The sequence below is a fragment of the Peromyscus eremicus genome, chromosome 3, assembly GCF_949786415.1.
Source record: "Peromyscus eremicus chromosome 3, PerEre_H2_v1, whole genome shotgun sequence".
In the NCBI taxonomy this organism is placed as follows: domain Eukaryota; kingdom Metazoa; phylum Chordata; class Mammalia; order Rodentia; family Cricetidae; genus Peromyscus; species Peromyscus eremicus.
Genome location: NC_081418.1, coordinates 95289373 through 95316765, shown reverse-complemented (window position 1 = coordinate 95316765; position 27393 = coordinate 95289373). Strand labels below are relative to the sequence as shown.

Sequence of the window (27393 nt, the reverse complement as noted above, 5' to 3'; positions counted from 1 at the left end):
TCTCCAGGGTTTGGGGAGAACCTGTTCAGATCACGAGAATCCTCTTGTCTTTATGTGTTTGTATGTCTTTCTCACTTGACTGAATGAGGTACTCCGATATCCTTACCTATTGCGTAGGACTTAATAAATGTGTTAATTGTTAAATCTCATTTTATGGCTATGAGGGTTGGTCAAGGCCATTTTAGAATCTGAATTCTAGCTCCATCACTCACTAGCTGGGGGTGCTTGGGCCCTTCTCTAACCTTCTGATGCACCCTAGAAGTAAGTAAAGCTGCTGACGGAGGGTGACGTGGAGCAGGAAGCTGCCCAGAGCAACCGTAGTTAGTATTCATGAAACACTGCTCCGCACCAGGCACCAGACCAAGCACTTCAGTCACTGTCATTTAATCCACGGTACAGTGACGTGATGTGAGAATTGTAGGTGGCTCCATTTTAACCACAAGGAAGGGAAAGTCAGGTGAAATATTTCTCCAAGCTCATAGAAATGGTGGAATTGGGATTTGAACTTAAGTCCTTGAGCTCTTAATCACCGTGTCATATTTTGATTTTTAACTTTTTGTTGCTGTATTTGTATATGATGCAGGGGAAGTCAGAAAACAATTCTGTGCAGTAGGTTTTCTCCTTTAAGTGGGTTTCAGGGGTCATATTCGGGTCATCGGGCTTGTCCTGCCGACTTTTACCACTGAGCCAGGTCTGTAGGCTCCTGCCATGCCACATTGTGATCGAAACTATAACTGGAAAGCAAGCCCTAACAACAACAAACAGCCGCAGGCTGAAGGGGTTTGCCTTCAGTTTCAGGGGGCCTGAGGCTCCTGTTGGGAAAAGACACCCAGTGTTACTTTTGAAGTACCTAGAGCCCTGTTTCCAGAATGGTCCTTATCAGCTGTTCTGGGTAGACTGTGAATTCACGCTCAGGAGAAGTCTTTCCCCCAAAAGTGCTCACTCTGAGATCCATGACAGGTGGGGACCATCTTGTGTTCCAGAACTTTATCCCTTAACCCTTGGTAGGCAGAATTTGCAGGTTCATGTAAGAAGTTTGCAGGGATGTAAGGTGAGACCTGGAGAATCCATTAAGCATTTATAACATGTGCTTAAGAGTACCTGCTGCTCTTAAGCGAATGGGTTTAGTCACCAGCACCCACAAGACAGGTTCAAACTCACCTGTAACTTCAGTTCCAGGGGATCTGACTCCCTCTTCTGGCCTGTGTGGGCACTGGACACACACACAGTACACATACATACAAACACCCATACACAGCATTTTTAAAAAAACCAAAAAAGAACATCTCCTGTAACATAGTACAAGAACCTTACATTCATGTTTCTTACTAACTCTTGCCAAATGTGCAGTTCAGGCCAATTCAGGCATCACTGGATAGCCAGAACCAAAATATCAAGAGCATTTACCCATATGTGAGAATTACAGAGCAAGATATGGTGGTGGCTGTAATTCCAGCACTAGGGAGACTGAAATCGGAGAATTAGGAGTTTGAGGCCAACCTGGGCTACATAAGAAGTTAGGCTAGTTGGTTCCATGTAGGACTATCGTAAAAAAAAAAAAAAACTGTTAATGTGGGGTTTTTTTTGTTTTTTGTTTGTTTGTTTGTTTGTTTTTAGTGTTTGGATAGGATACATCTAAGTTTATTTTCTAAATCTTGTGTACTAAAAGGCACCCATGAAATTTCAAAACAGATTTAGATAATGTGGAAGTCATTGGCTCTCTCTTGAGGTGGTGTGATCTTTAACTACTGTTGCGGTGGTATTGAAATATTCCTAATATTTTGAACTTTGTATTGGAGAACCATCCTGTGACACTTGGCAGAGGTGGGCAGGGCCCTGGGCTGCAGGGATTATGCGTGTCCATGCTCAGGAATGGAGAGATGCCCAGAGGAGACAGATGAGGACAGAGAGTGAATCCTAGTGACATTTTAGTGGAAAAAGCATCCTTGGAGATCCACTCATTTCATAGATGAGGAAGCATCTGTGTTAGCTTTCAATCGTTGTCTTAATGTATCCGAGGAGCAGCCAACAGGAAGCTGTGGGGACTGACTTGCCCAGAGCCCAGGCAGGAGGTTAGGTGTTGGGGGTCAGGGAAAAATGGGGTAGGTTTCATAGAACTGCTGTGTGTTAAGCCTGTTATCCTGCCTAAAGAAATGGCTACAAGAGAAACATCTCCATTGCCTGGAGCCCCGGTGAAAGTCTAGGGAAGGGAAGGACGTTGTTCAGCACGTGAGGCTGGTTGCAGTGTCTACCAGGTGACATTAGGGACAGAATAGAGACCAATAAGTTAATGTAGGTTTGTCATCACGTAGTCTATTTCCTGCAGCTCTCATTTTATGAAAATTTGTCCCCTTCCCTTGCGTTCAGTTTGATGTGATATTCTTAAAATATTTTAAAACAGAGTATTTGGATAAAAGTAGAGAATCTGGTCCTGAGTTAGAGGGTATCAGAGAGAACTTCTGGCAGAGGTGATGTCTGATTGCGTTTTAGAGGCTCCTAAGAGGTGAACGGGGATTACAGTTTACCAGGGTGCATGCTAAGGAAAGGGCTGTGGGTACTGGGGACATGAAAGGGCATGCAAAACCATGTGAGATGTGGTGAAGGAAGACGAGAAGGACAAGTTCTGGTGTGACTGTGTGTTAACTGGGAGTGGCAGGAGAGTGGTTTCAGGGGAAGGAGGGATGATACTAAAAGCAGAGAAACCAGTTTGCAAACTCAAGCAAGTCAATATTGGATTACCTAGGTTAAGAGTGCCTTTAATCCTAGCACTTGGGAGGCAGAGGCAAGTGGATTTCTGTGAGTTCAAGGCCAGCCTGGTCTACATAGCAGGACAGCCAAGGATCTGTTAAAAAAAACAAAAAAAAAAAACAAAAAACTTTGTCTCAAAAAAAAGACTGCTGAGTAGGAAGGAAAGATGGATAGACCTTCAGCAGCAGCCAGAGGGTAGGAGTGGAGGAGGAGGAGGAGGAGGAACAGTTGATGTGACCTCCTGAGGTTCCAGGTTGGGCAACTGGATGTGATAGAGGAGAACTACAGGCCAGCCTTGCAGATGTTGAGGGGGCGGGGACCCAAGATTGGATCCATGAATTGGAGATTCTGCAGTTGATGGTTGAAATTTCAGTTGTCGTTTCCAGGCTGAACGTGTGGACCAGAAAGAAGCCTGAGAGTAGAGAAGACCCATGTTAGGGAAGGGCTCACCTTGGAGGCGAAGGTCATGTGGGAAGAAGTGGCGAAGGCAGGTTGAAGCCCCTGGAGGGCTGTGAGCATCAGTTCTACGTCAGTGTTCCCTGACTATGAACTGTTCTCTCCTGTGCAGTCCAAGCCTGCGTTTCTTGGTAACAGGACTGTCTCTTGTAGTTCTGAAGCATTGGGGATAGCAGACACCCTACATACTTCTGGGTTAACTGACCAACCTTATTCCACCTCTGTATTTTACCTTGACAGAGATGTGTGATCAGCATAGGTATAAATGCTTTACTTTTATCTTTGTGGTCAACTAATGGGCCTATTACATAAAGGTACTTAGGTGTATTACCAGTAATATAGACTGCAGCAGGTAACCTGATCATGTTTAAGAATTTCATCCGCAGTTGGGCAGTGTTGGTGCACGCCTTTAATCCCAGCATTTGAGAGGCAGAGGCAGGTGGATCTGAGTTCTCAGAGGCCAGCCTGGTCTACAAAGTGAATTGCAGGAAAGTTAGGGCTACACAGAAAAGCCCTGTCATCCAATAATCCTGATTCGGGGCAGGTCCTGACCATCTGCCTGCCCCTGCTGTGGACTTAGAGCTCTCAGGAAGTGTCATGCTAGTGCACACTCTTGGAAATGGGTCTTATTGGCTGTATACTCAAGCTGACCATAATACTGCATTAAAAAGCTGAGGCCTTACAGAGGATTGCTAGGAAAGAGGTAATAGGTACAGATAAAACCTGATACGATCTGGGCGTGGCTGTCCACAGTCTCTGTGTACCAGTGTCATGAAAGCAGCATTCACTGTCCCTGTGTGCATTCTGTTTTCAGCTTTCCCCACTGGGAAAGCAGAGACCCTCCTGTCTATTACATTATTTATTTGCGTACGAGTGTACTCAGGTGTCACAGTGTGCGTGTGGAGATCAAAGGACAACTTGTGGTAGTTGCTTCTCTCTACCATGTGGGTCTTGGGGCTCTAACTTGGGTTGTCAGGCTGGGGCAAGTACTTTCCCTGCTCTCCATAGTGTGTGTATTTAGAGGGAGGGGAAAGTGGGGGGTCATTCAGAAACTCGGAGTCCCTCTTCATTATGAATGGTTTCATTTGCCTCTTGTTAATGATAGGGGGGAAGAAGTACATTTCATTTCTCCCCTAGCCGGGTAGGAGTTGAACAGCACTTTCTTTGTCTTAATGAGTATAAGATTAACTGCATAGGGTTTCCATAGGGTTAAGAAAAATACCTCGAGCCATGTAGGAGGCATTCTCCCAAAAATAGTATGTTGCTCTCCTGAGCTCTCCCCCGGAACTCACATATTTCAGAAAGAAAAAGAAAATTCATTTCTTATCTCACTGTCCAACGTGAGGACAGAAAGCAGATTTTTCTTTAACAAGAGTTAAATTGATTCTCTCTTTACCGTAATGAAAAAGGAAGAAATATCACATGGGACTGAAAGGAGGAAAATGGTGACCTAATATCCAGATAGCAAAATATTTCTTTTCTGAAGAAAGGAGCCCAAAGGAATGCAGTGAGAGGAGACAGTTTCTTCTCCTGAAAACTGGTGCTAGCCCTGTCTTCAGCCGCCAGGGTTGTCTGCCAGCGCCAAAGCACTTTCCAAGGGCAGCAGTTAGGCCGCACAGCTCCGGGTGTTTGGGAAACCGTCCTGGGGCCTCAGGAACCCTACAGCTTAGAAACAGAGACCATGTAGAGAAGGCATGCTTGGGGAAAGTGGGAACCCCCTTAAAGGACTTCACCCTCCAGAATCTGGAGAGGGAGCCTCTCAGCTCTGATTGGCTGGCAACAAAGGAAGCCTGACACCAGGAGCTGACTCTGTAGGTGAGACCCAGCAGTGTCAGAAGTCATTGTGCAGAGAATGATTGATAGTCACTGAAGCGCCAGACAAAAGTCCTACTCAGTGCAAGGCTTTTAAAAACTGGATGAGATGACCCAGAGCACCCAGGGTCTGTGCCCACCAGGACAGAGCTTCTGACCCAGCCCTCAGCGCACAAAGGTCGAGATTTAGAGGTGTTAGCTCCATTAGACATACCACCTGGAGCTGAAACTCCTCCGTTGGAACTGTCCCAGCCAGAGCCCGCCTAGCTCCTGTCCCTTCCGCCCTCTAAGCTGTCTTTGCTGGCTTAATTTCTAAGGGAAGAATTTGAGTGTGGCTAAGTAAACAAGGGTAATATTCTATTTCGGGCAAATGAGTCTAGAACCATAGCTGTTAATGAGAAGGAGGGCTACTTTGTCCCTCTCTTGATTGAAGACATTTTGAGTTGTCAGAGCAGATGTAATACAGCTGACATCCAAAGGCCGTAGACGCTACTAAGCCTTGGCCACACAATACAGCTTACAACAATCATTCATTCCACGATGTCCATTGCAAAACAGTATGAGAAGCTGGAAGAGAGATGCCTTGGGCATAAGCTTCCCTATGAAAAGATTGTATGGAGGCTAATGATACAGGCCTATAGTCCTGACTCCTGTTGCCTGAGGTGGGAAGAGTGGAAGTTCAAGGTCTGCCTGGATTAGAGTGAGGTCAAGGCCAGCCTGTACAGTTTAGCAAGACCCTGTCTCAAACAGCAAAAACTAGGTGTGTGTGGACAACCCCAAACTGGGAATGACAGGAAAGACCACCCATGGTATGGGGGCTTCACAGAGGCATTTTCAGAAATGGGGGTTTCACTCAACAGTAAGAATAGAGGGCAGATTTCTGGGCACGTGCCTTTAATCCCAGCACTCAGGAGGCAGAGGCAGGCAGGTCTGAGTTTATTCCCAGGGCTGAGGCTGTGTTCCGTTGTAGGTGGTACCATCCACTAGCCAGAGTGGTTGTAATGCTTCAACTCATACACCAGCTCGACTCTGCATCCCTCACCCCCCCCCACCCCCTACCAGCAAGTAGTGCATCTTTGTCAGTGTTACATGATAAGTCTCGTTGTGCCTTTATGCTTATTTCCTTAGTGGCTAGTGAGATTCCGTGCTTTTTCATATGCCCTCGTTGGTAAAGGGCCCTTGTAAGTTTGTTGATCTGTTTCTCTCTAACTGATTAGTAAAGTTTTTTTTTTTTAATGTTGGATATATCTGTTGCAGTTCTGAGTATTGAAATATTCAGTAACTGAGATCAGTGCTCAATTAAGTCACCATTCATGCATGTAAAGGACTCATTAAGACATGTCCAGCTTGCAGGGATGTAGACTTCTGGGGACTACACAGAATGATAGATGAGGAAGCTGTGCTGGCTAGCCATAAATGCTAAATACATTCAGATATATAGAATAGCTGATAGTTCTCAACCTGTGGGTCACGACCCTTTAATGGGTTGCCTAAGACCACCTGGCAGATATTTATATTACGATTCATAACAGGAGCAAAATTACAATTATGAAGTTGCAATAATTTTATGGGTGGGTGGGGTCACCACCACCACATCAACTGTATTAAGGGTTGCAGCATTAGGAAGGCTGAGAACCACTATAAACAAAAGCTTCACCAAGCATAGTGGCATGTGCCTATAATCCCAAGATTTGGGAGATAGAGGCAGGAATGTAGGTTCAAGGTCATCCTTGATTACAGATTGAGATTGAGGCCAATTTAGTCTACATGACTGTCTTTTTAAGAATATTGTTGGGCTGGGCAGTGATGGCGCACACCTTTAATCCCAGCACTCGAGAGGCAGAGGCAGGAGGGTCTCTGAGTTCGAGGCCAGCCTGGTCTACAGAGCGAGATCCAGGACAGGCACCAAAACTACACAGAGAAACCCTGTCTCAAAAAACAAAAACAAAAGAATATTGTTGGGATTGGAGAGATGGCTCAGTGCTTAAGAGACCCATTGATCTTTCAGAAGACCCAGGTTTGTTTCCCAGCATCCATATGTGGTTCACAACCATCTTTAACTCTTGTTCCATAGTATCTGATACCCTCTTCTGGCTTCTACATATGGGAACCAGGTATGCATGTGGTATACATACATAATACAAGCAAAGCACTTATATACATGAATCTTTTAAAATGAAAATTAAAGAATATTGTATATATCATGTGCTGGAGTTCAATGCTATTTAATTAAAATGTCCTCAAAAAGAATGTGCTGTGGCTCAGTATTAAAACAAGAAGTTACTATGTATGCAATTAAGAGCACTTGCTGCTCCTCCAGGGGACGGAAATTTGCATCTCAGCACCCTTATTGGATGGCTCACTGTAACTAACTGCCGGTAACTCTAGCTCCTTCTTCTGGCCTCCTTGAGTACCTGCCCTAACATTCATAATATCATCTCATTCTCTCTCTCTCTCTCTCTCTCTCTCTCTCTCTCTCTCTCTCTCTTAAAAATCGTTTTTTCACACACATTCAATGTTTACCAACACACAAGTGGACACAGTGTACATGGTCTGTTTAGCTCACATTGTTCTCGATGCACATACTGGTAGATGAGTCTGTTTAAACAAGTCTGAAAGCGTTTTCAACAAGCTCAATGTCAAATGATATAGAGGTGTTCCCATGGTTTACAAAGCCGTTTTCCCTTTTTCTGGTGCATGTAAACATTGTACAGAGAACAGCAAATGAACGTTTTGGTGGTTAGAAGGAAAGGTCTCTCTTTTATTCCTGTTTCATTGTTTGTTAGTTACCATTCTCTTCCAGGGTTTGTTTAATGTGTCTTTGCTACAGTTACCTTCTTTTTGCTCAGCTTCTCCTGAATTTGACTGGTTGGAAGCTCCTTCAGGCCAGCTCCAGGGCTCTTGGGACATACCCCCACCCCTTGCCCACCCTCTAGGCATTCTATTTGTACTTTTTGCTTTTTATACAAGATGTTTGGAGTACATGCTGTACTTCTTGGGCTTTAGATCTTGAACTGACCATTTCTCTGAGCCCTCCTTGTCCTTTGGTGGGTGATATTTAAGTCAGAATAAAGAGCTGGGATTGCTCACGACTCTAGAAGCTTAGGGCTTTTATGCTGTTGCAGTGAGTTTGATACTAAGTTCATAGCGATTGCTATAGTTTTGCTCTTGAATGTCCCTCGAGGGTCCATGTGTTGACGGTTGGATCCTAGCCTATGGCACTATTGAGAAAGTGGAACCACTAGGAGGGGGGCCCTAATGGGAGGAAGTTAGGTCGTTGGGGGTATGTACTTGTTACGTGACATAACTTCTCCTGGAGAGACACAACACACACATCTACTCACCCCAGATAGGGATCTCACGTAAAAACAAAGTATGGATACCACCAAAGTCCAACTTGGTGAACCAATGAATTTTATTGGAGTTACTTGCAGGAGTATGGGGTGAGGGGTTACTTATAGGAACAGAAATAACTCAGACAGCTGCATCCAAGGCCCACCCCAGCATGAGTAACAACTCACAAAATCTGGGAAACCTGGAGCATACTGCACAGCCTCAGGCCTCTCAACAAATTGGAGAGTGTCCTTTCCAAGTGACTGTTGTCTGAACTTCTTCCGGGCAGCTGTTCTGGTCTCAAGTCTTCTGTGTAACTTTGTAGTTGTGTCTGAAAGGATGATAAAACGGCGCCAGTTACTTCGTGAAAAGGTCACGGTCACGACAGAACCCAGTGTTAATTTTCAGAGCTTTATTAGGAGGGAAAAAGGAAGGGGGGAAAGGGGACCAGGCCTGGTGAGAGAGAAAGATGGTGGAGGGGGAGGGAGCAGAGCAGAACAGGAAACACAGAACAGAGAGAGAGGGTGGGTCCAGTGTGACCACTCTGCAGGTACGTAGTCGCCAGTGCCCACTGACGATGTAAGACGCAAGACCCCGAGCTGCGCATGTGTGGGCGTGAGGGCAGGATCCTAACAGCATCAACTCTCCTCATCTGAGAGGAACTCTGAGCTTTCATTGTTCACCCTGGCAGGGAGGGGCCTAGTGAATCTGGTCGGTTTTGGGGACTTCCTGAAGCTTATTTTGGGTTGCTCACCTTCTTGCTCTGAGAGCTTCCTGCAGGAGGAAACTGTTGTACAAGAGCATTTGAAGGGTATGTAGGGACCCTGGCCTTCCTCCTCTCCTGGGCCTCCTATGCCGTGCATTCCCACTGTGATATTCTGTGCCACCACAGGCCCAACCCTCAGGGCCGAGTGACCATGGGCTAAAATCTTGTAACACCATGAGCTAAAACAAATCTTTTCTCAGTGTAAGCTGGTTATCTGAGGTGTGTAGGTCTCCCGTGTTAAAGCTGTTAAAGTAACACATTAAACATTTGCAATTCAAATTAAGTACAGGCTTTTCACATAACTGATTTTTATAGTTGTGTCCCTTAGTACTAAGGATGTTAACTCCTAACTTGGAAACCTATGAAAGTGCTTAATGTCATGGTGACTATGGAAAGCAAATATTGGGCCAGTGAGATGGCCCAGCTTATTGTGCAAGCCTGTCCACCTAAGTTTGACCCCCCAGAACCCATGTAAAGGTGGACAGAGAAACAGACTCTATAGAGTTGCCCTCTGACCCCAACATGTGTGTCATGGCACATACGTGCACACAAATACAATTTTAAAGCAAACACTATAAAATGAGATATTTACATGACAAGAAATAGGTAGTGTTGGGGTTTATGTGTGTGTACACAAGTTTCATAATTAAACGTGTTGGGTCAGATTTCTTCTCATAGAATGTTCACCCACCCCCTAAGAAAACATACTCAGGAAAGGAGGACTTGCATAAAGAAGAAATGGTGTTTTAAGACACACCTGGGCTGTGTTGTCAATGGCTGCAAGTGGCTTTGGTTTTTCTTGGCTTTGGGGGTGTCTTCCCTGTGTTTCGGCAGCCCTCCCAGAGAAACCTGACCAGCTGGTTTCCAGACTGGCTTGGTTTGGGATGGAATTGCCAGGCTTCAGTTTGCAGCTTCACCTTGAATGTCTCCTCTCTCTGCTGCAAACCGTGTGAGTTGCCGTTTTCTGATCTGGGGCAGAAGGTGGCCACCAGAGCTACCCTGGTGTTCGGTTGCCTACAAGACCCTGTAGTTGGTCCATCACTGAATTTTCTCTACACAGCAGAAGCTGGAGCAAAGCCCAGAAGTTCTGGCATATTCTGTCTTCTGTATGCCATGATACAGCTGTCTGCTAGCACCTATCAAGAGCGTTCAGACCACAAACTTCAGCCCCCATGATCTCAATGCTGCTCTCTCCCGGCATCCACCATGCACCCTCTGCCATCTTCTGGTTTTTGTATGGTTCAGAATAGGGCGTATTTGGAGTAAGTCATGTTTAAACTGTGGTGGAAGCCGTTCATGAAATGTCGAGGCCTTGGCTTCTGACAGCTCATCTAATCCTCAACTGTTTTGTAATGTATAACTACCATTTAATTGCTTTGAGGCTTATGAAGGTTGTGTAACTTGTTCACAGCCACAGTTTTTGACAGATCCTGAACAATAGCAGCCTATTGAGTTCATGTTATGCACCAAACACGGGCTAAGCCTGTTACTTTACACACACAGGTACAGGGACTAGAGAGGCGGGGAACATAACCTTCATCGTTGCCCAGGTTCCTGTCCACAGATCCATATTTGTTCCTCTCTGTATCATTAACAGTTACCTAATAGGATGGTTCCTCTCTTTGATATATGGCAGAGCCCAGTAGAGCCTTGCAAGACACACAGCCTGTGAACTAGGCCTTAAAGATGACCTTTTGAGCTGAGGCAATGGTTCAGGGGGCACAGTGCTTGCTGGGTAAGCATGAGAACCAACCTTTAGGTCCCCAGCACTCACATGAAAAGCTGTAGCCCCAGTGCTGGGGTGAAGGAGACAGGTAGTCCAGAGGATCATTGGCTAGCCAGTTTAGTCAAAATGGTAAGCTCCAGGTTCAGTGAGGGGGGTTGCTCAGTGAGTAAAGTGCTTGCCATTCACAAGGATGGGCCCCAGAACCCACACAATGCTGGGTGCACGTGATGGCCTACCCATAATTCTATCGCCCCAAAGGGTGACCAAGGATCCTGGAGCGAGCTGGCTAGCTAGACTAGCTAAATTGAGCAAGTCTAGGTTCAATTTCAAGACTTTGCCTCAATGAATAAAGGAAGATGCTTATTGGTCACCTCAGGCCCTTGCATGCATAACATGTATGTATCTGCACTTGTGTGAGCATGCACATCCACAAGTAGAAAATGATCAACACCCAGTATTGATGCCCGTCCTCTACACATGCAGGTGAGTGCGCTCCCATGTACGTACACGATACATAGAAAAGAGAAAGAAAAGAAGGTATTGTCCATGAGAATACACTTAAGGACTTGGGGGGGGGGCTGTGCAGTTGTGAGGCAGGAGGCTGTAGTGGTGGTGTAAGGTTGAGTGGGGGTCGTGCCGAGACGGTGTGGGGGTGCTGTGGACTGTGTGTTGAAATTAAGTTCTGTCTTCTGTCTAGAGTCCCCAGCAGCAAGAGCTGTGAGTAGACTTCTGTTTGGGGAATGTAACTGGGGGCATGGAAAGGATGCCTTAGGGTAGGGGAAACATGCTTTGAGGACAGACAACTGTTGTCCTAGGCTAGAGAGCCATCAATGAGCAACTGTTAGGCTGCACTCGAGCATAGCTAACAGCTCTTTAGAACAAGACTGGAGGGTAAGGCTGACCTCGGCTTACACTTGTGTAACTGTCACTGCGTTGGTACCACGTGTGCCTTTATGCTTATGTATGTACAGATGTATATGTTCTGTATAACACTGAAACATGCCCCTGTAAAAACACCTGCAAGTTATTTCCTGTACATAAATCTAATCCCAGCTGCTTAATAATTCCAACCTAGGGTCCATGCCCAAATGTCCAGTCCTCGGTGGTGGGACTTAGGTTCCCTCTGATAATTTCTCACTATGAACAACAATTCCATGGGCGTTTGTGTCCCATCCCCCCATTTCTCCACCCTAACTCCTGCCCTTCAGTTGAGATGACTCTGTGTAGCCCGGGATGGCCTGGAACTTGATAATGTATCCCAAGCTGGCCTCGAACTCACAAAACATTTTCTCAGCCTCCTGCGTGCTGAGATGACCCATGTATGTAGTCGTACCTGGCTGGTACACACAGGCAAGTACAACCAAATTCTGAAACAGAAGTTCTTTGACATTTCTAAAATTGCTGGGTTAGACCAATTGTGCATGTGGCTGTGTTGCTGTCTGTCCGCACCGCCTGGTCCCTGTGCCCTCTCCAGTACACTGACTTAGCAGAGGCTTCGACAGTGACCCATCGAAAAGGAGAGAAATGGCTTTAGACGTGTTCAAACCACTTGTAATTCCCTGAGAACCATCCCCTCCCCCCGTCTTTTATGTTACTGCCCTTACTGAGCCGTGGTGGATGAAGGAAACTAGTATGGTGTTCCAGGTATCTCTCCCCAGCATGATGTTTGGCTTCAGCCTGACTTTTGGTTGTGATTACGGTAAGGTTTCCTTTAGTTGAATTTATCAGGTCTTTTTGTTTTAAATCACTGGCTTGTGGATTTTGTCAGGTTTTGAGTCCTTCCCTACTCTGTGATTATTTGGATAATCTTGAATTTTTTTAAGTTAGTTTATAGGGTGTGTGTGTGTGTATGTGTTCATGTGGCAGGGAGGTGCCCTCAGAGGCCAGAGAGGACATTGGATACCCTGGAGCTGGAGTTCCAGGCAGTTGTAAACTTTTTGACAAGGTTGCTGGGGCAGGAACTCTGACCCTCTGGAAGAGCAGCAAGTGCTCTTAAACTCTGCCATCTTCAACTCTGATTTGTGTGTATATGAGGTGGAGGGAGTTAAGGGGAGTGAGCAGTAGCTTTAAATTTCTAACTATGGATCAAATAAATCTACCCAGATGTTCCAAAATCAAGCATTGAAAATTTCAGCCCTTCCCTGATGTAACATGCCGTGAGGATAGCTTGTGTGGTCACTTGTCTGTCCAGCAGGAGCATCTGCTCTTTCAAGGGAGCAACTGTGTATCATGTTTTGTATCTACCATAAACAGAGTGTAATATTCTATCCAAAATGAGTATGGACTTAACTTCTTAAATTTTTTGTGTTTTTATGTGCATGAGTTTTTGCCTGCATGTATATTTGTGTGCCACATGCATATTTGGTGTCCATGGAGGCCAGAAGAGAGCATCAGATCCCCTGGAACTGGAGTTACAGATGGTTGTGAGCCACCATGTAGGTGCTGGGAACTGAACCCAGGTCCTCCGTAAGAGCAGCAAGTGCTCTTAACTGCTGAGCTATCTCTCTGCAGCCCCCTAGGCTTTTTACATTTTCTTACATTATAAAGTTGTGAGTTCTTGACATAGGACCATGAAAATATATAAAATGTGAGTGCCCACATCACCACCATCTGCTTCAAGACACAGGCCATGCCTGGCCCCTCCGCTCCTCTGGCCCTTCCTCTCCTTTTCCTGCCACTTATTCTGCAGGAAGCCACTGTCTTGACTTCTGTGACAATGCTAGCCTTACTTTTCTTTTGAAAATGGCATTTCCTTTCTTTCTTTCTTTCTTTCTTTCTTTTTCTTTTTCTTTTTCTTTTTCTTTCTTTTTTTTTTCCTTTCTTTTGGTTTTTCGAGACAGGGTTTCTCTGTGTAGCCCTGGCTGTCCTGGAACTCACTTGGTAGACCAGGCCGGCCTTGAACTCAGAACCACCTGCCTTTGCCTCCAAGAGCTGGGATTAAAGGTGTGTGCTACCAAGGCCCAGCTTGAAAACGGCATTTTCTGAAGGTCGGAATTCATTGAGTGTCTGAGTGTTCTGTCTCATTTTGCCACCTCTGTATGGATTTCTAAGCAGCATGATTGAGTCTTTGAATGTTTAAACGGAGTCGGGTTTTGCTGGGTCAATCTTCAGTCCCTCGTTGTGGTCTTGTGGTACTAGGCTGTGGTGGTGTGATTGTAGGTGCTCTTCTGGATTCGTCCCAGCTGTGACTCCTACATTTATCCATTCCACAGCTGCTGGATTATGAGTATGTTAGTCAATGTGTGCTGTTAAAACACAAATACCACACAGTGGACAGCTTAAACAAGCGTTCTCACAGTTTGGCAGCTGGAGATTCTAAGGCTGAGATACTCAAAAGACCCTGTAACTGGTGAGGGCTCCCTTTCTAGCTGGGATACAGGCTCTTACATGATGTGTCCTCACTTGGTCCAGAGCAGGGAGCAAGCAGAATTAAGATTTCTGGGTCTCTTTTGTCTGTAGGTGTGTATGTGCGTGTATGTGCATGTGGAAACCGGAAGTCAACATCCAGGAACTTCTTGACCATTTCTACCTCGGTTTTGTTTTTTTTTTTTTTTTGTTTTTTTTTTTTGAGTCAAGGTCTTTTCATTGTACGTGGAGCCCATCAGTGTGGCTCGGCTGATGAACTCAAAAGATCCACCATTTTGTGTGTGTGCACACATACACACACATACTGTCTCATCTTCTGAAGTTGAGGTTATAGACACAGGTGGCCATGCCCAGCTTTTTCACCGTTGCTGAGGATCTGAGGTCATGACTCACCTTTGTACAGCACTCTACCCACTGAGCCGTCTCCTCAGGCTCTGTCTCTTGTAAGAACTGTACATTGAGAGAGAGTGAATACATGTGCATGCTGATACCCCGTGGCTAGAGTTCTAGGTAGTGCTGCTTGTGTGGATGTTAGTAACTGAACTCTGATCCTCTATAGAAGTGATCTTGACTGCTGAGCCATTTCTCTAGCCCCAGCTCTCCACTTCTGTAACCTAATTACTTCTTGGAAACATTACTTCTTGTTGCTGTCACAAGGGGGTTTGGACTTCAGCATATACTGTTGGACACAGACTTTCTACCCTTGTGTATTCCCAGTTTTTTGTTTTGTTGTTTTTCGAGACAGTGTTTCTCTGTGTGGTTTTGGTGCCAGTCCTGGATCTCGCTCTGTAGACCAGGCTGGCCTCGAGCTCACAGAGATTCGCCTGCCTCTGCCCCCTGAGTGCTGGGATCAAAGGCATGCACCTCCACTGCCCAGCTCCCCAGTTTTAACTGTTGCCAATACTGTGAAAATCCTTTCATACGTGTTTTGATGTGTGTGACCAGATTCTTTTGGAATCAGATCACAAATGATGGCTTGTAGCATGGTTTTATTCTAAATTTTTTTTATGTGTTTTGTGTGTGTGTGTGTGTGTGTGTGTGTGTGTGTGTGTGTGTGTGTTTATTTGGAGGTCAGAGGGCAATTTGTTAGGAGTTGGTTCTCCTACTCTATGGGTTCCAGGGATCAAACTCGGGTCATTGAGCTTGATGGCAAGTGCCTTTTCCCCTTGAGTTATCTCACTGACCCCAGCCTTTACTTGTTTGAAATGCCAACAACAAATTTTATTTTTTGTAATTTTATTAATCATTACTAATCTCATGCATCTTAAAATAACTCCCATGTTAATTGTCTTATATAAGTACATACATTTAAAGTTAGAGATTGGTGTTGATACACTACTCAGTAGACTGCTAAACCCTCCTCAGTGGGCTTCCACCAATTTCCTCTTTCTGTTGTGTATAGTTGTCTCCTTTGACAGGAGCCAAACTTAACAACAACCTACAGTGTGTGTGGCTTACAGTTAGGTTTGCCTGCCTGTTAGCCTTACAGTATCCATTCAGAGCCTTACAGTATCCATTCAGTACACTTGTCCAAGTGATTATTGCTCTTGGACTCTGACCCTTTCACTTTGAAAAATTCATTTAAACTCATTTAAAAGGTTACATGAGTCAATAGTTCATTTTATTTTAGCAGATGAACCTCACATAGCATGAAATTATCCATTTCAGAGTAAGTGGTGAGTGTGCACACGTTGTATGACCAGTTCTCGTCTAGTTCTAAAAACTTCCATTACCCCCAAATGAAACCCCATGCTGGTTAAGTAAGCTGTTCTCCCCATCTTTCCCTTCCACCCACCACTCTTCTTTGGTTTTTTGAGACAGTGTTTCTCTGTGTAGTTTTGGTGCTTGTCCTGGAGCTTGCTCTGTAGACCAGTCTGGCCTCGAACTCACAGATCTGTCTGGCTCTGCCACCCCAGTGCTGGGATTAAAGGTGTGCGCCACCACCACCTGGCAGCCACCACTCTTGCGGCCTCCATTTCTGTTGTTACAGATTTATCTGCTTGGGGCAGTTAGGATGCATAGCATCACACACTGTGGGCCCTTTATGGCTTCTTTCACTTACCACTGTTTTCAAGCCTCGTGAATGTCAGCATCTACCAGTACTTTGTTTCTATCTATTTTAAATTTTTTATTAGATTTCATGATGAGTGTGTGGTTGCAAAGGTCAGGACTTGCAGGAGTCAATTCTTTCTTTCCAGATGTGGGTCCCGGGGATGGACTGAAGTCTCCAGGCTTGCAGGACAGGCACCTTTACCCACTGACCCAAATCACCAGCCCCATTTCTCTTTTTTAAACCATGGTAAAATATATCTAACCTAAAGTTGCCATTTAGCCGGGCGGTGGTGGTGGCCCACATATTTAATCCCAGCAGTCGGGAGGCAGAGATCAGTGAATCTGAGTTCGAGGCCAACCTAGTGTGCAGAGCGAGTTCCAGGGCAACCAGGGCTACACAGAGAAACCCTGTCTCAAAAAACCAAAGTAAATGAAAACAAAGTTGCCATTTAACCATGTGTAAACCTGAATGCAGTTAAGGTCATTAAATAAGTGCTGTATTGTTCTGCCAATCACTGTTTGCAAAGCTTTGTCACCCTAAATAAACCCTGTACCTGTTGAGTAGTGACAGCCCGTTTCTCACTCTGCCAGCCCTTGGTAACTTCTGGTTTAACCTTCGAGTTTACCTCCTGTCTTTAGGAATTTGCCTCTTCGAGATCTTAATATAGTTTGTTTTGTTTTTTGAGACCAGGTCTCTTGTAGCCTGGGATGGCCTTGAATTTGCTGTGTAGCAGAGGTTGGCCTTGAATTCCTGATCCTCTCGGATACGGGGATTACAGGCATGCATCACCGTATCTGCTGTGTCATAGTATTTCACTAAGGTTGTCTGTGGTAGCTGTACCAGAATTTCATCCTTGCTGGGCCTGATGGCACAGGCCTGTAATCTGCCTACTCAGGAGCCCGAAGCAGGAGGATTTCAATTGCAAATCCAGCCAGGGTAACTTTGTAATACACTATCTTAAAATTTTCTTTAAGGGGGCTGTGAATGACCCCTTTAGTGGTAGTTTTTGTATAGTATGTGTCGTAGGGTTTTATTACTGTGATGAGACCATGACCGTGGCAGCTCTTGCAAAGGAAAACATCTAATTGGCGCTGGCTTACATTTCAGAGGTTTAGTCCATTATGACAGGAAGCATGGCTGAGTGCAGGCAGACATGATGCTGGAGAGGTAGCTAAGAGTCCTATATCTGCATCCACAGGCAGCAGGAGTGTCACGCTAGATCTGACTTGAGCATTTGAGACCTCAAAGCCCACCCCCTAGTGACATACTTCCTCCAGCAAAGCCACACCCCCTCCAGCAAAGCCACACCTACTCCAACAAAGCCTCTCCAACAAAGCCACACCTCCTAATAGTGCTGTGGGCCTATGGGACCATTTTTATTCAAACCACCACAGTATGCTTAAGGTCCTGAATCCAATACTGCAACAAAGAACTTACTCCTTCTTGGGACAATGCTCTTTTGAATGGATTTGGATGCACCACATTTAACTTATTTCTTGTCTGTTGATGGATACTTGTGTTTGGGGATGCTGCCGTGAGCCCTGGAGTTTGATTCCCCCCTGTAGTGTACCTGCCATAACTGACTCCTGGTCTAGAGTGTATATGTGGAGGCAGAATTGCTCCATCCTGTAGTACACAACTCTAGCTTTGTTGGCTGCTGGTGAGCCGAATTCCAAATGGTTAGACCACAGTCTTGACAACACTTGAACTTACCAGATTTCTAAATGTTCCCTTTTGGTGAGTGTGTTTTATTGTGAATTTAATTTTATTGTGTGTTTCCTGATAGGGATTGAACACAGTTTTTACATGTTTATAAGCTATTTGTAACATACTTATTAACTTCCTATTAGTGGTTTGCCTTTTTCTGAATTAGTGTTGACAAAATTGTCTCCAAATAATGCTTGCTCTTGGTATTTCTGCAGAACAAATAGTGGAGAAAGATGAAGGCCCATATTACACTCACCTGGGATCTGGCCCCACAGTAGCCTCTATCCGGGAACTCATGGAGGAGCGGTGAGTGACACCAACATCCAGGGAGAATGGGCCTATCGGGTGGAATGTGGACACTAAGCACCTGAGTCATAGGGTTGTGCTAGGAGGCACTAGGGAGAAGCCCAGTATCTGGGTGGTGGCAGGTTCAGTGTGGGCATCTCACTTCTGTCCTGGTTTCATTCCATCTGTAGATATGCCCTCCATATGCCCCGACCCCTTCTCTTGTTCCTGGAAAAACACAGCTAGGTGGTATTACATCTGCGGAGTTAGTTCCCTACAGCCTGGTGTTCTTGGATAGCTTTCTACAGTGTTGTTTATCATGCTCTGTATGCTCTGGATGTCCTGCAAAGAGGTACTTCAAGCTCAAGTTCCAACCAGGTGGCTTTTCTTGCTTTGATTTCTGACCTCCACCAAAATTACTTCATAAGTGGGGTCCGTCCTGATTTTTCCCATATGAGATGTTCTGGCTTCATGTTGCACATTTATCCAAGGGGTCCTGAAAGACTCTGGGGTGCTTGGGGTCAGGGTGTGTGTTGCTACAAAAGTAGCTCAGGCTGTCCTAAAACCTGCTATGTAGACCAGGCTGTCTTCAAACTCAAGAGATCCATCTACCTCTGCTTTCTGAGGTTAGAGGCGTGCACCACCGTGCCTGGCTCACAAAGAGCCTTTAAAGTCTATGCACAGCCACAGCAGATAATGGTACTGAGTTGCTGTCTCTGGAGGGTGATGTAGCTCTGTAGTTAAGAGCATGGACGCTCGCTACCTGCATCCCATCCTGATACTATACTTGCTCCTGAGTCCCCTTGGGGCAGTTGTGTGCCTTGGTTTTCTTTTCTACAAAACAGAGATAGCACAAGGACACGCTGTTGGAATGCTATAGACATAGACTGAACTGGCATAAAGACTGAAGTGTGGGTTTCAGGTGTTCAGAAAAAGGTGCGCAGTCTTTGTCCTGCGTGCGTGCATGCGTGCGTGCGTGTGTGTGTGTGTGTGTGTGTGTGTGTGTGTGTGTGTATACAGTGGTATTTTCAAAACCACTCATTAGAATTTTAAGTAAAACAAAAGTAAAGGCGATCTACATTTGCTGGTGCACGTGCATACCGTTTCGTGGAAGGCTTAGTGGCTTAGTTTCTGCAAGCCTGGGAGCCAAGTCTTCTGGGCCAAGGGGAGCTGGGCTAAGCCTGTCAGTGCAGCAGGGGAATGGGATGGAGAATGGATCAACTGTAAGCTGAGCTGGATAGAGGTCACTGATATACAGTAATCATTTCCTATGCTATCTGAAAACATTTCTGTTCAAAATAGCCATCAGAAAAGCCCACTGTAAATGCAGTCCTGATGTAAAGGCCCCCACCTGAGCCCAGGACAATAGACTTAGATCCATGTGTGTCTGTATGTCCTCACTGTGGGCCTCCTCAGGGGCCTGCCACAGCTTGCAGACTATACCAGGCCGGCCACATTTGGATAGTGACTCTTTATTGTTTTGCTGCTGCTGCTGTTGTTGACACAGAGTTTTCAACAGCCTAGGCAGACCTTAAGCTTTCTGTGTATCTGACACTGGCCTTGATGTTCTGATTCTCCTGCCTCCGTCTCTCAAGTGTTGGGGTCTCGTCCACCACTGCAGGCTTGACCGGTGGCTTCGGTAAGGGATTGCAATGCTTTATTTGCTCAAGTTTGAGCTGGGAGAGTGTGTGGTGTTAGTTTCGGTCTGATTTGGTTGTACTCCTTTGGAGAGGGTGTTTATAATCTTAGATGATTTCCAGACAGCTCTCTAAGTCTAAGTAACTTTTAATTATAGCAGAGTACATTCTGAAGGAAGAATCTGGAGGGAGTGATGGTATTGAGATTATGCTTTTTTCCTCCCTGCTTGAAAAATAACAGCCACCTATAGATTCTTCAGAAAGCTATCCAAGGGAGGAACCCCTTGGAGAGCTAGGAATGTTTGTGTTTTTCCTTGGCGACTGGCTTGTTTCTACCATAAGGACCCCACGAGTCATGGAGCAGGCCGTGCCTCCATATCATCCTGGCTGCCAGTGAGTTGAGAGTCAGGTCCACTTACCCCACCCTGGGAGGAATGTGAGGGTCGCCTTTGGTGGTGGGAATCTGCTTAGGCCACCCCTGAATCTTGATGACACAACCCTATGAATCGCTATTAATGTTTTGATTTCCCGTGTGATAAATTACTCTAGGCACAGCTCCTAAAAACACACACAACCTGTGATCACATTTTGTGTAGCAGCTCATCTTTCCCTCTCTTCACTGAGTGTATCTTATGGATGTCTTCTTATTCTGGGACAGGGAGGGAAGCAGTTGAGTGATGGGTTTCTTGTGTGGATGTTGAGTTTGTGACTTGTCCCAACTGACTTTGGACCTCTCTCTTCACTTTTTCTTTGTAGGATGACTGTATTGTCAGGGCTTGGCCAGAGTCAGGGAGGGGGCGTATACTAACATCCAGAAGATTCTGAGGGCTGGAGAGATGGCTCAGTGGCTAAGAGCACTGGCTGCTCTTCCAGAGGTCCTGAGTTCAATTCCCAGCAACCACATGGGTGGCTCACAAACATCTGTAATGAGATCTGGTGCCCTCTTCTGGCCTGCAGGCATATATGCAGGCAGAACGCTGTATACATGATAAATGAATAAATAAATAAATAAATCTTAAAATGTAAAATTTTTTTTTTTTGATGCTTTTAGCTATTTGTAGAGCACAAAACTGGAGGAGGGGGCGGAATTAAAAGCAAATTCTAAAATATCTCAATGTATTTATGGGCATCATACCTACTGGATACCCAGGTCTTGGTGTTGATAGATAATTAGAGTCAGTTGTCAAGCTCCAATCTGTAGATGGCTCACTACCCAGAGCCTTGACTTCTATCAAAGGAAGGTCCTCTGCAGCCTGGTACTACAAAGAGCCTGTGCTGCTCATGGGTCCTCTGAGCTCGGGGAAGACTGATCTCATTAGTATGCTAGAACAAACCCTGGGGAAGTCCAAAGCTGCTGAGGGCTTGGGAAAGCATGGGCAGGGCACTGGGCCCCACCCAAGAACTACCTACAGGCTCCTAATGAGACTTCTGCTGAGGACCTGGGTCCACCCTTCAAGAACCATAGGCCAAGTTGTTAGTTGTCCTCAGATGCTTCATCTGATCCTTGCCGACTCCCCTAGAGGCTGGTAATCTGCACTCTTCATGATAAGCCAAGAAGTAAGACATTTAAAGAGAGAGAACTGAAGCAGAAGTCAGTTATCAAGTTCTGTTCTGAGAGGAAACAGGGCCGGCAAGATAGTTCAGTGGGTAAAGACACTTGATGTCAAGTCTGAGTGTAAACATAAAACCCTCAGGGTACAAAGAGAAACTGACTCCTACAAGTTGTCCTCTAACACCACACATACACCATGGCATGCCTCCTACCCCCAAATGTTTTTAAATTTAAAAAAATTTTTTTAATTTATATGCATTGGTGTTTTGCCTGCATGTATATCTGTATGAGGGTGTCCATCAACTACCCTGGAACTGGAGTTACAGACCATTGTGAGCTGCCATATGGGTGCTTAGAATTGAACTTGGGTCCTCCGGAAGAACAGCCGGTGCTCTTAACCACTGAGCCATTTCTTCAGCCTCCTTTATAACCTCTTTTTCTGGTTTTTGTTTTTCGAGACGGTTTCTCTATGTAACAGCTCTGGCTGTCCCGGAACTCACTTTGTAGACTAGGCTGGTCTTGAACTCAAAGACCCACCTGCCTCTGCCTCCCGAGTGCAGCAGTTAAAGGCATATGCCGCCGCCACTTGGCTTTAAATTTTGTTTAAAGGAACAACAACAAAAAAAATGTAGCTGGTTAGGCAGCCCCTCCCCTCTTTTTTTTTTCCTCCAATGAAAACTTGAGGCGCTTTCTGACAAGGACGGGACGATAGGGAAGGAGCTGGTCAGAAAGCCAGCCCCAGTGTCCTCAGCTCACCCTCCTGTGGGGAATATGATAGTCCCTCTCAGTGAGAGTGCTGTGGCAGCCTTATGCTAGTCTCCTGACAGGGATCCCTAGACAAACCTGGGTCCCAGGACTGCCCTTGGGGGCTGCGTCCTGATAAGCCTGTGGAGCTGAGACCTGTCCAGGCACCAGACAAAAGCAATGCTGTCAGGCCCCGCTGCGGAGATGCGGAGTGGTGTCTGCAAGCACTTCCTATAAGGCCCTGGCAGCCCTTGCCTGTTAATGTGCTCAGAAGCACTTCTCGCCCTCCCCTAAGATCTGAGTGAGATAGACAACTTAGTTCAGTGTTTGAAAAGAAACTCTGTTCCTTTTCAATGAGGGAGATGCAACAAGGAGGGTTTTTTTTGTTTTTGTTTTTGTTTTTGTTTTTGTTTTTTTTTTTTTTTTTTTTTTTGAAAACGACATCTCAGTGTTGGCAGGGCATGGTACATGCCTGTAATCCATCCCGGCCCTGAAGAATCTAAGGTCACGAGGACTGTGAGTTCCTAGACCAGACTCTCTCTCTCTCTCTCTCTCTCTCTCTCTCTCTCTCTCTGTGTGTGTGTGTGTATATATATATATATATATATATATATATATATATATATCCATCCATCCATCCATCCATCCCTCAGTGCAGAGTAAGGAAGGCACCTTGGCCACTGATTTTTTTCCCACAAGACACTTGGTTAAAGGCAAGATACACATAGGTATATAGAGAAATTGTAGAGCAACCTCTGTACCACGCAGCTGCACGTACGGCCAGTGTCCTTGTCCACTTGGTCCTGGGGTAGAGTGATGCATGGCAGCGGAGCAGATGAGATAAAGAACAGGGCATCTCAGAGCTGCAGACGTCGGGAGAGCATCATGCCTTATTAAGTGGCATACTTAAATGTCGTGATCAAACTGAATTTACTACAGAGTACAGGTTGTTTTTACTTAGGCTGTTTAAAAAGCCTGCCCGTGTTGGCAGCTGAGAAAAGGCTTAGCAGAGTGCCTGCTCTGCAGTCACAAGGACCAGAGTTGGGGTGCCAGCTCCTGCAGAGCAAGCCAGCCTTCCTGCAAAACTTATAATTCCAGCTCCGAGGGATCTGATGCCCTCTCTGACTTCCATAGTCCCTCAGGTGTGTGCACGCACACACGCGCGCGCGCACACACACACACACACAGAATAAATCAATCTTTTAAAAAATACCATGTTAATTGATTAGAGAAAATGCTTCAGTCATCTGTCTCTTTCAATGTTAACAATGCATTTGCTAAGTTAATTGATGCTGAGCTAAAGGTCCTAGATCCTAAAGGGACATCCTCGGCATACCCTTCAATGAAAAGATGTCTTTGTCTCAGCTCCAGCCAACTTCATACAGAGAGATGGCTGGAAACACTCTCGGACAAGTCCAGAATGAGCAAAGATGCCCATATCACGTCAGGAGCTCTGTCAGTACAGACAGACTGCAAGAGTGTGCAGGCCAGGATGGCAAGTGATCCTTGTCTGCAGACGATACCGAACATCTATTAAAAAGATGACTTTTATGTTGAAGAGGTTTACTGAATTCCTCCCTCACGCTAAGATCCTTGACATACATTATCAAGCCTGGGAGGTAGAGCTCTCTTAACGTCCAGTTCACATATGAGAAGACTGAGGCCTGGCAAGCTCAGTAACTTAGCTACAATCATGTAGTGAGAGAGAGGCCGTCTGACCATTAGGCTGTATTTGAACCAGCCTTGCCCCGTGTAGTTGTATGATGTATGCTTATGGTTGTATCTGTCTATTGTGAACACGGTGTGGTTGAGTAGATGGTGTCAGCGGCCTTTGGCTCTTCAGTACTGAGGCATGGGCTCCCAGGAAGTGAGTACATGCAGGGGACGAGGGGGTGACTTTGTCTATCGTATGCCAGCATTTGTGTTTGGCAGGGTCACTCCCCCAGCATCAGCTGGGATGGCTCTGAGAGACCAATAAGCACCCCCAACACATACAGTTGGTTCATGTGTATGTTGAGTTTATAAATAGTTAACTCGGGAGGCATTGACCAGCAGGGCTGCATGCAGATGCCTGTGGGTTCAGGCAACTCCAAGGATCAGGAGTCGGGCTATTCTGCCCAACTGTCCTTCTGCCTGAGGACAGACAGACGTGTTGGACAGGAGAAAAGGGGTGGCGGGTGAACCAAGGCCTGGGAGCCTGGGTGTAGGCACTGTGTCTCCTTGTCCTCTGAGCAGAGTGGCCCAGTTTCCACCTCTTCCCTTCTCTGCCTGCGCAGGAGCCAGAAGCCCGGACTAAAGCACCTGGGCCCTGCCTCCTCACATTGCATATTCCCTGTGTACTCACCTGCTGGTGGGGCTTCTGTCTCCTCTCTAGGTATGGAGAAAAGGGGAAAGCGATCCGGATCGAGAAGGTCATTTACACGGGGAAGGAAGGGAAGAGTTCTCGAGGCTGCCCCATTGCCAAGTGGGTGAGTGCTGGGTCTCCACAGCCGAGCTGTGCCTGGGTGTTCCTGTGGCCAGTGAGTAGGAAATAGACATTTACCACGGAGGGGCCTGGAGCCAACGACACTCATGGCAGCTGGTTGTCTTTGCCCTGCTTACAGGCCAGCACCAGGGACCCTCTGCTGTCAGGAACTGTTAGTCTTTACACTCAGTGTGTGTGACCTATGGGGAAGGCTGTGGACTTAGGAAGAGAGGAGCTGGAGATGCTGCTGGCCTGGCCCATTATTGGATCCCACCTCCCACCCCACCCCAAGGATTGTGGCTCCTCTTTTCTGTGTGTCTGAGTGGCCAATACTCCTCCGGTCCCCTGTCTGGAAGCCAGGGAAGACACTGTAGGCTGACCTACGTGAGCCAAGCTGAGGTACAAGATGAGGCCTCTGCATAGTGGTGTTAAGAGGCTTGCTTCGGCCTAGCCTCTGAGCAGGGATCCTGGGCATCTTGTCAGGGAGAATGTCACAGACACAGACCCCAGTTCACTCAGCCTTGTCCTTCTGGCCTTCACACAGCTCTTGAAATCGTGAGCGTCTGTTGCCACAGAGCTGGCTGAGAATGAACTGAGCTCTGGGTAGCTGGTCCGTGTGGAAAACACTGCCTCCATGTTCAGTGCCTTAGGCACCCTGGAGGCAAGGTAACAGAAACCTGGAAATGCAAGGTTTCACCAAGAGCCGGCTGTGATGCTACTACTGTAGGAGTTGAGGGACAGGGGCTAGATAAATGTTGACGCTGGGCTAGCCTGGAACACGGACATGAACAGGACCACAAGTATTAAGTGGCCCAAGGAATGAGGAGCAGCATTTCCGGTGAGGTGGGTCCACATGCAAAGGCAGAAAGACTGCAGGAATGTTTGTGTGGCTGACTCGGATGTCGCCTGTGCCTCGGCATCTTTTCCCTGGGATCGCTCCTTGCCTCTGCATTTAGTGAAAATAGCAGATGTCTGAACTTAAATCACCGCATACTTGTTTTCAGCACTTCTAGGCTTTATTGTAGGACTTTTCACAACAAAAGAACTTGGTGCTTAAGTGTGAAGAAGCATATTGTCTCTATCCCCATGGGAGGTAACCCTTGCAGTTAAAGGTCTAATGTGATAGGGTGGTGCCTACCTCTTCAGAGAACTCACCTGGAAAGTGATGTCAGCCATAGAGGGACACTGAGGAGAGATGGACCGTAAGGCCTGGAGAACCCTGGTCCAGGGACCACTGTCAAATCAGCATCCTGCAGATACATGTCAGTGCCCACAATGGACCTCCTGTAACCTGCCAGGAGCCAGGCAACCGTACAGAGAGTCCTGAAGCAACATTTGGCCCAGTACCTGGTTTGTGTGCTTCTAAATTCCAAGACACAATTTTAAAAATGATAGTTGGTTGTTGGCAGGGAAGTGGAGGATGACATCATTAGGACCCTGCCTTAGACCAAGACCTCATGATCAGGGCTGCATGTCATTTAGCATGCCAAATGCAAAATATTCTGTAAGGTCTGCAGGAAGTCATGACACATGCTACAACGAACAGACCACCTTGAGAGCACTGCCAGTTGTCAAAGGATTGCATAGGATTCCACACGCATGAGCTACTTCAGAGTCAGATTCCAGAGAGCGAGCACAATGCTGAAGGACTGGGCATATGCCTTAGTAATAGAGTTCCTGCCTCGGATGCACAAGGCCTTACGGACAATTCTCAGCTCAACCAAAAAAAAATTGTGAGGTTGACAAGATGGCTCAGTGGGTAAAGGCTCTTGCACATAGGCCTGTGATGTGCATTCCATCCTTCGGTCTTACTAGGTGATGGGAGAGAACTGGTTCCTAAGTTATCCTTTGACCTGCATGAGTGTGCACAGACACGTGAATGGGTTTTTGTTGTTGTTGTTTTGGGTTTTTGTTTTGGTTTTTGGGTTTTTGGTTTGGTTTGGTTTGGTTTGGTTTTTCAAGACAGGGTTTCTCTGTGTAGCTTTGAGCCTTTCCTGGAACTCACTCTATAGCCCAGGTTGGCCTCAACTTAAAATTTTTTTTAATTTAAAAAAAAAAAGCAAAAAGGTGATCTGAGGTTGGGAGCATCAGAAGGGAAGAGTTGGAGTATTACTGTTGTAGGAATGAAGTTGTAGCTTTATTGAGAGTAGAAGTTCTAGAAATGGTAGCTGTGTAACACGGTGAATGAGCTTAAAGCCAGTAAAATGTACGCTAAATGTGGTAGATTTTCTGTTATGTGTAGTTACCATGATAACAAAGTGTGGGACTTATGGCTTTAAAAGGGGAGTTTGAGGGCTAGTGAGATGGGTTAGGAGTTTTACCACGCTTCCAGGGGATCCAGTGCCACTTCTGGCCTCTGGTGGCTCTATGCTCACATGATTCTCGTAAACTCATGTGCATGTGTTTGTGTGTATTCATAAGTATTTAAATGAAGAAAATACTTAGTTTTTGGCGAAGTACAATGGTGCATGCCTTTAATCCCAGCATCCAGAAGGCAGAGGCAGGCAGATCTGTGTTTTCAAGGCCAAAATGGTCTATGTAGAAAGTTCAGGGCCTGTCAGGACTACATAGTAAGATCCTGTCTCAAAGGAAGGATGGCATGTGGTGTGTACAACTCTTCATTTCCACTTTTTCTTTTCTTTTCTTTTTTTTTTTTTTTTAAAGATTTATTTATTTATTATGTATACAGCATGTATCCCTGCAGGCCAGAAGAGGGCACCAGATCTCATTACAGATGGTTGTGA

The 27393-nt window shown here is 46.0% G+C and overlaps 1 protein-coding gene across 1 annotated transcript in view; it reads left to right on the top strand.

The window, feature by feature from the left end:
• Tet3 (tet methylcytosine dioxygenase 3) overlaps positions 1-27393 on the top strand; it is a 101216-nt gene that overhangs the window by 54623 nt on the left and 19200 nt on the right. Inside the window, exons 4-5 of the mRNA XM_059258055.1 lie at positions 18183-18273; positions 24560-24653. Coding sequence (XP_059114038.1) covers positions 18183-18273; positions 24560-24653 — 185 coding nt within the window. The remainder of the gene's footprint in view (positions 1-18182; positions 18274-24559; positions 24654-27393) is intronic.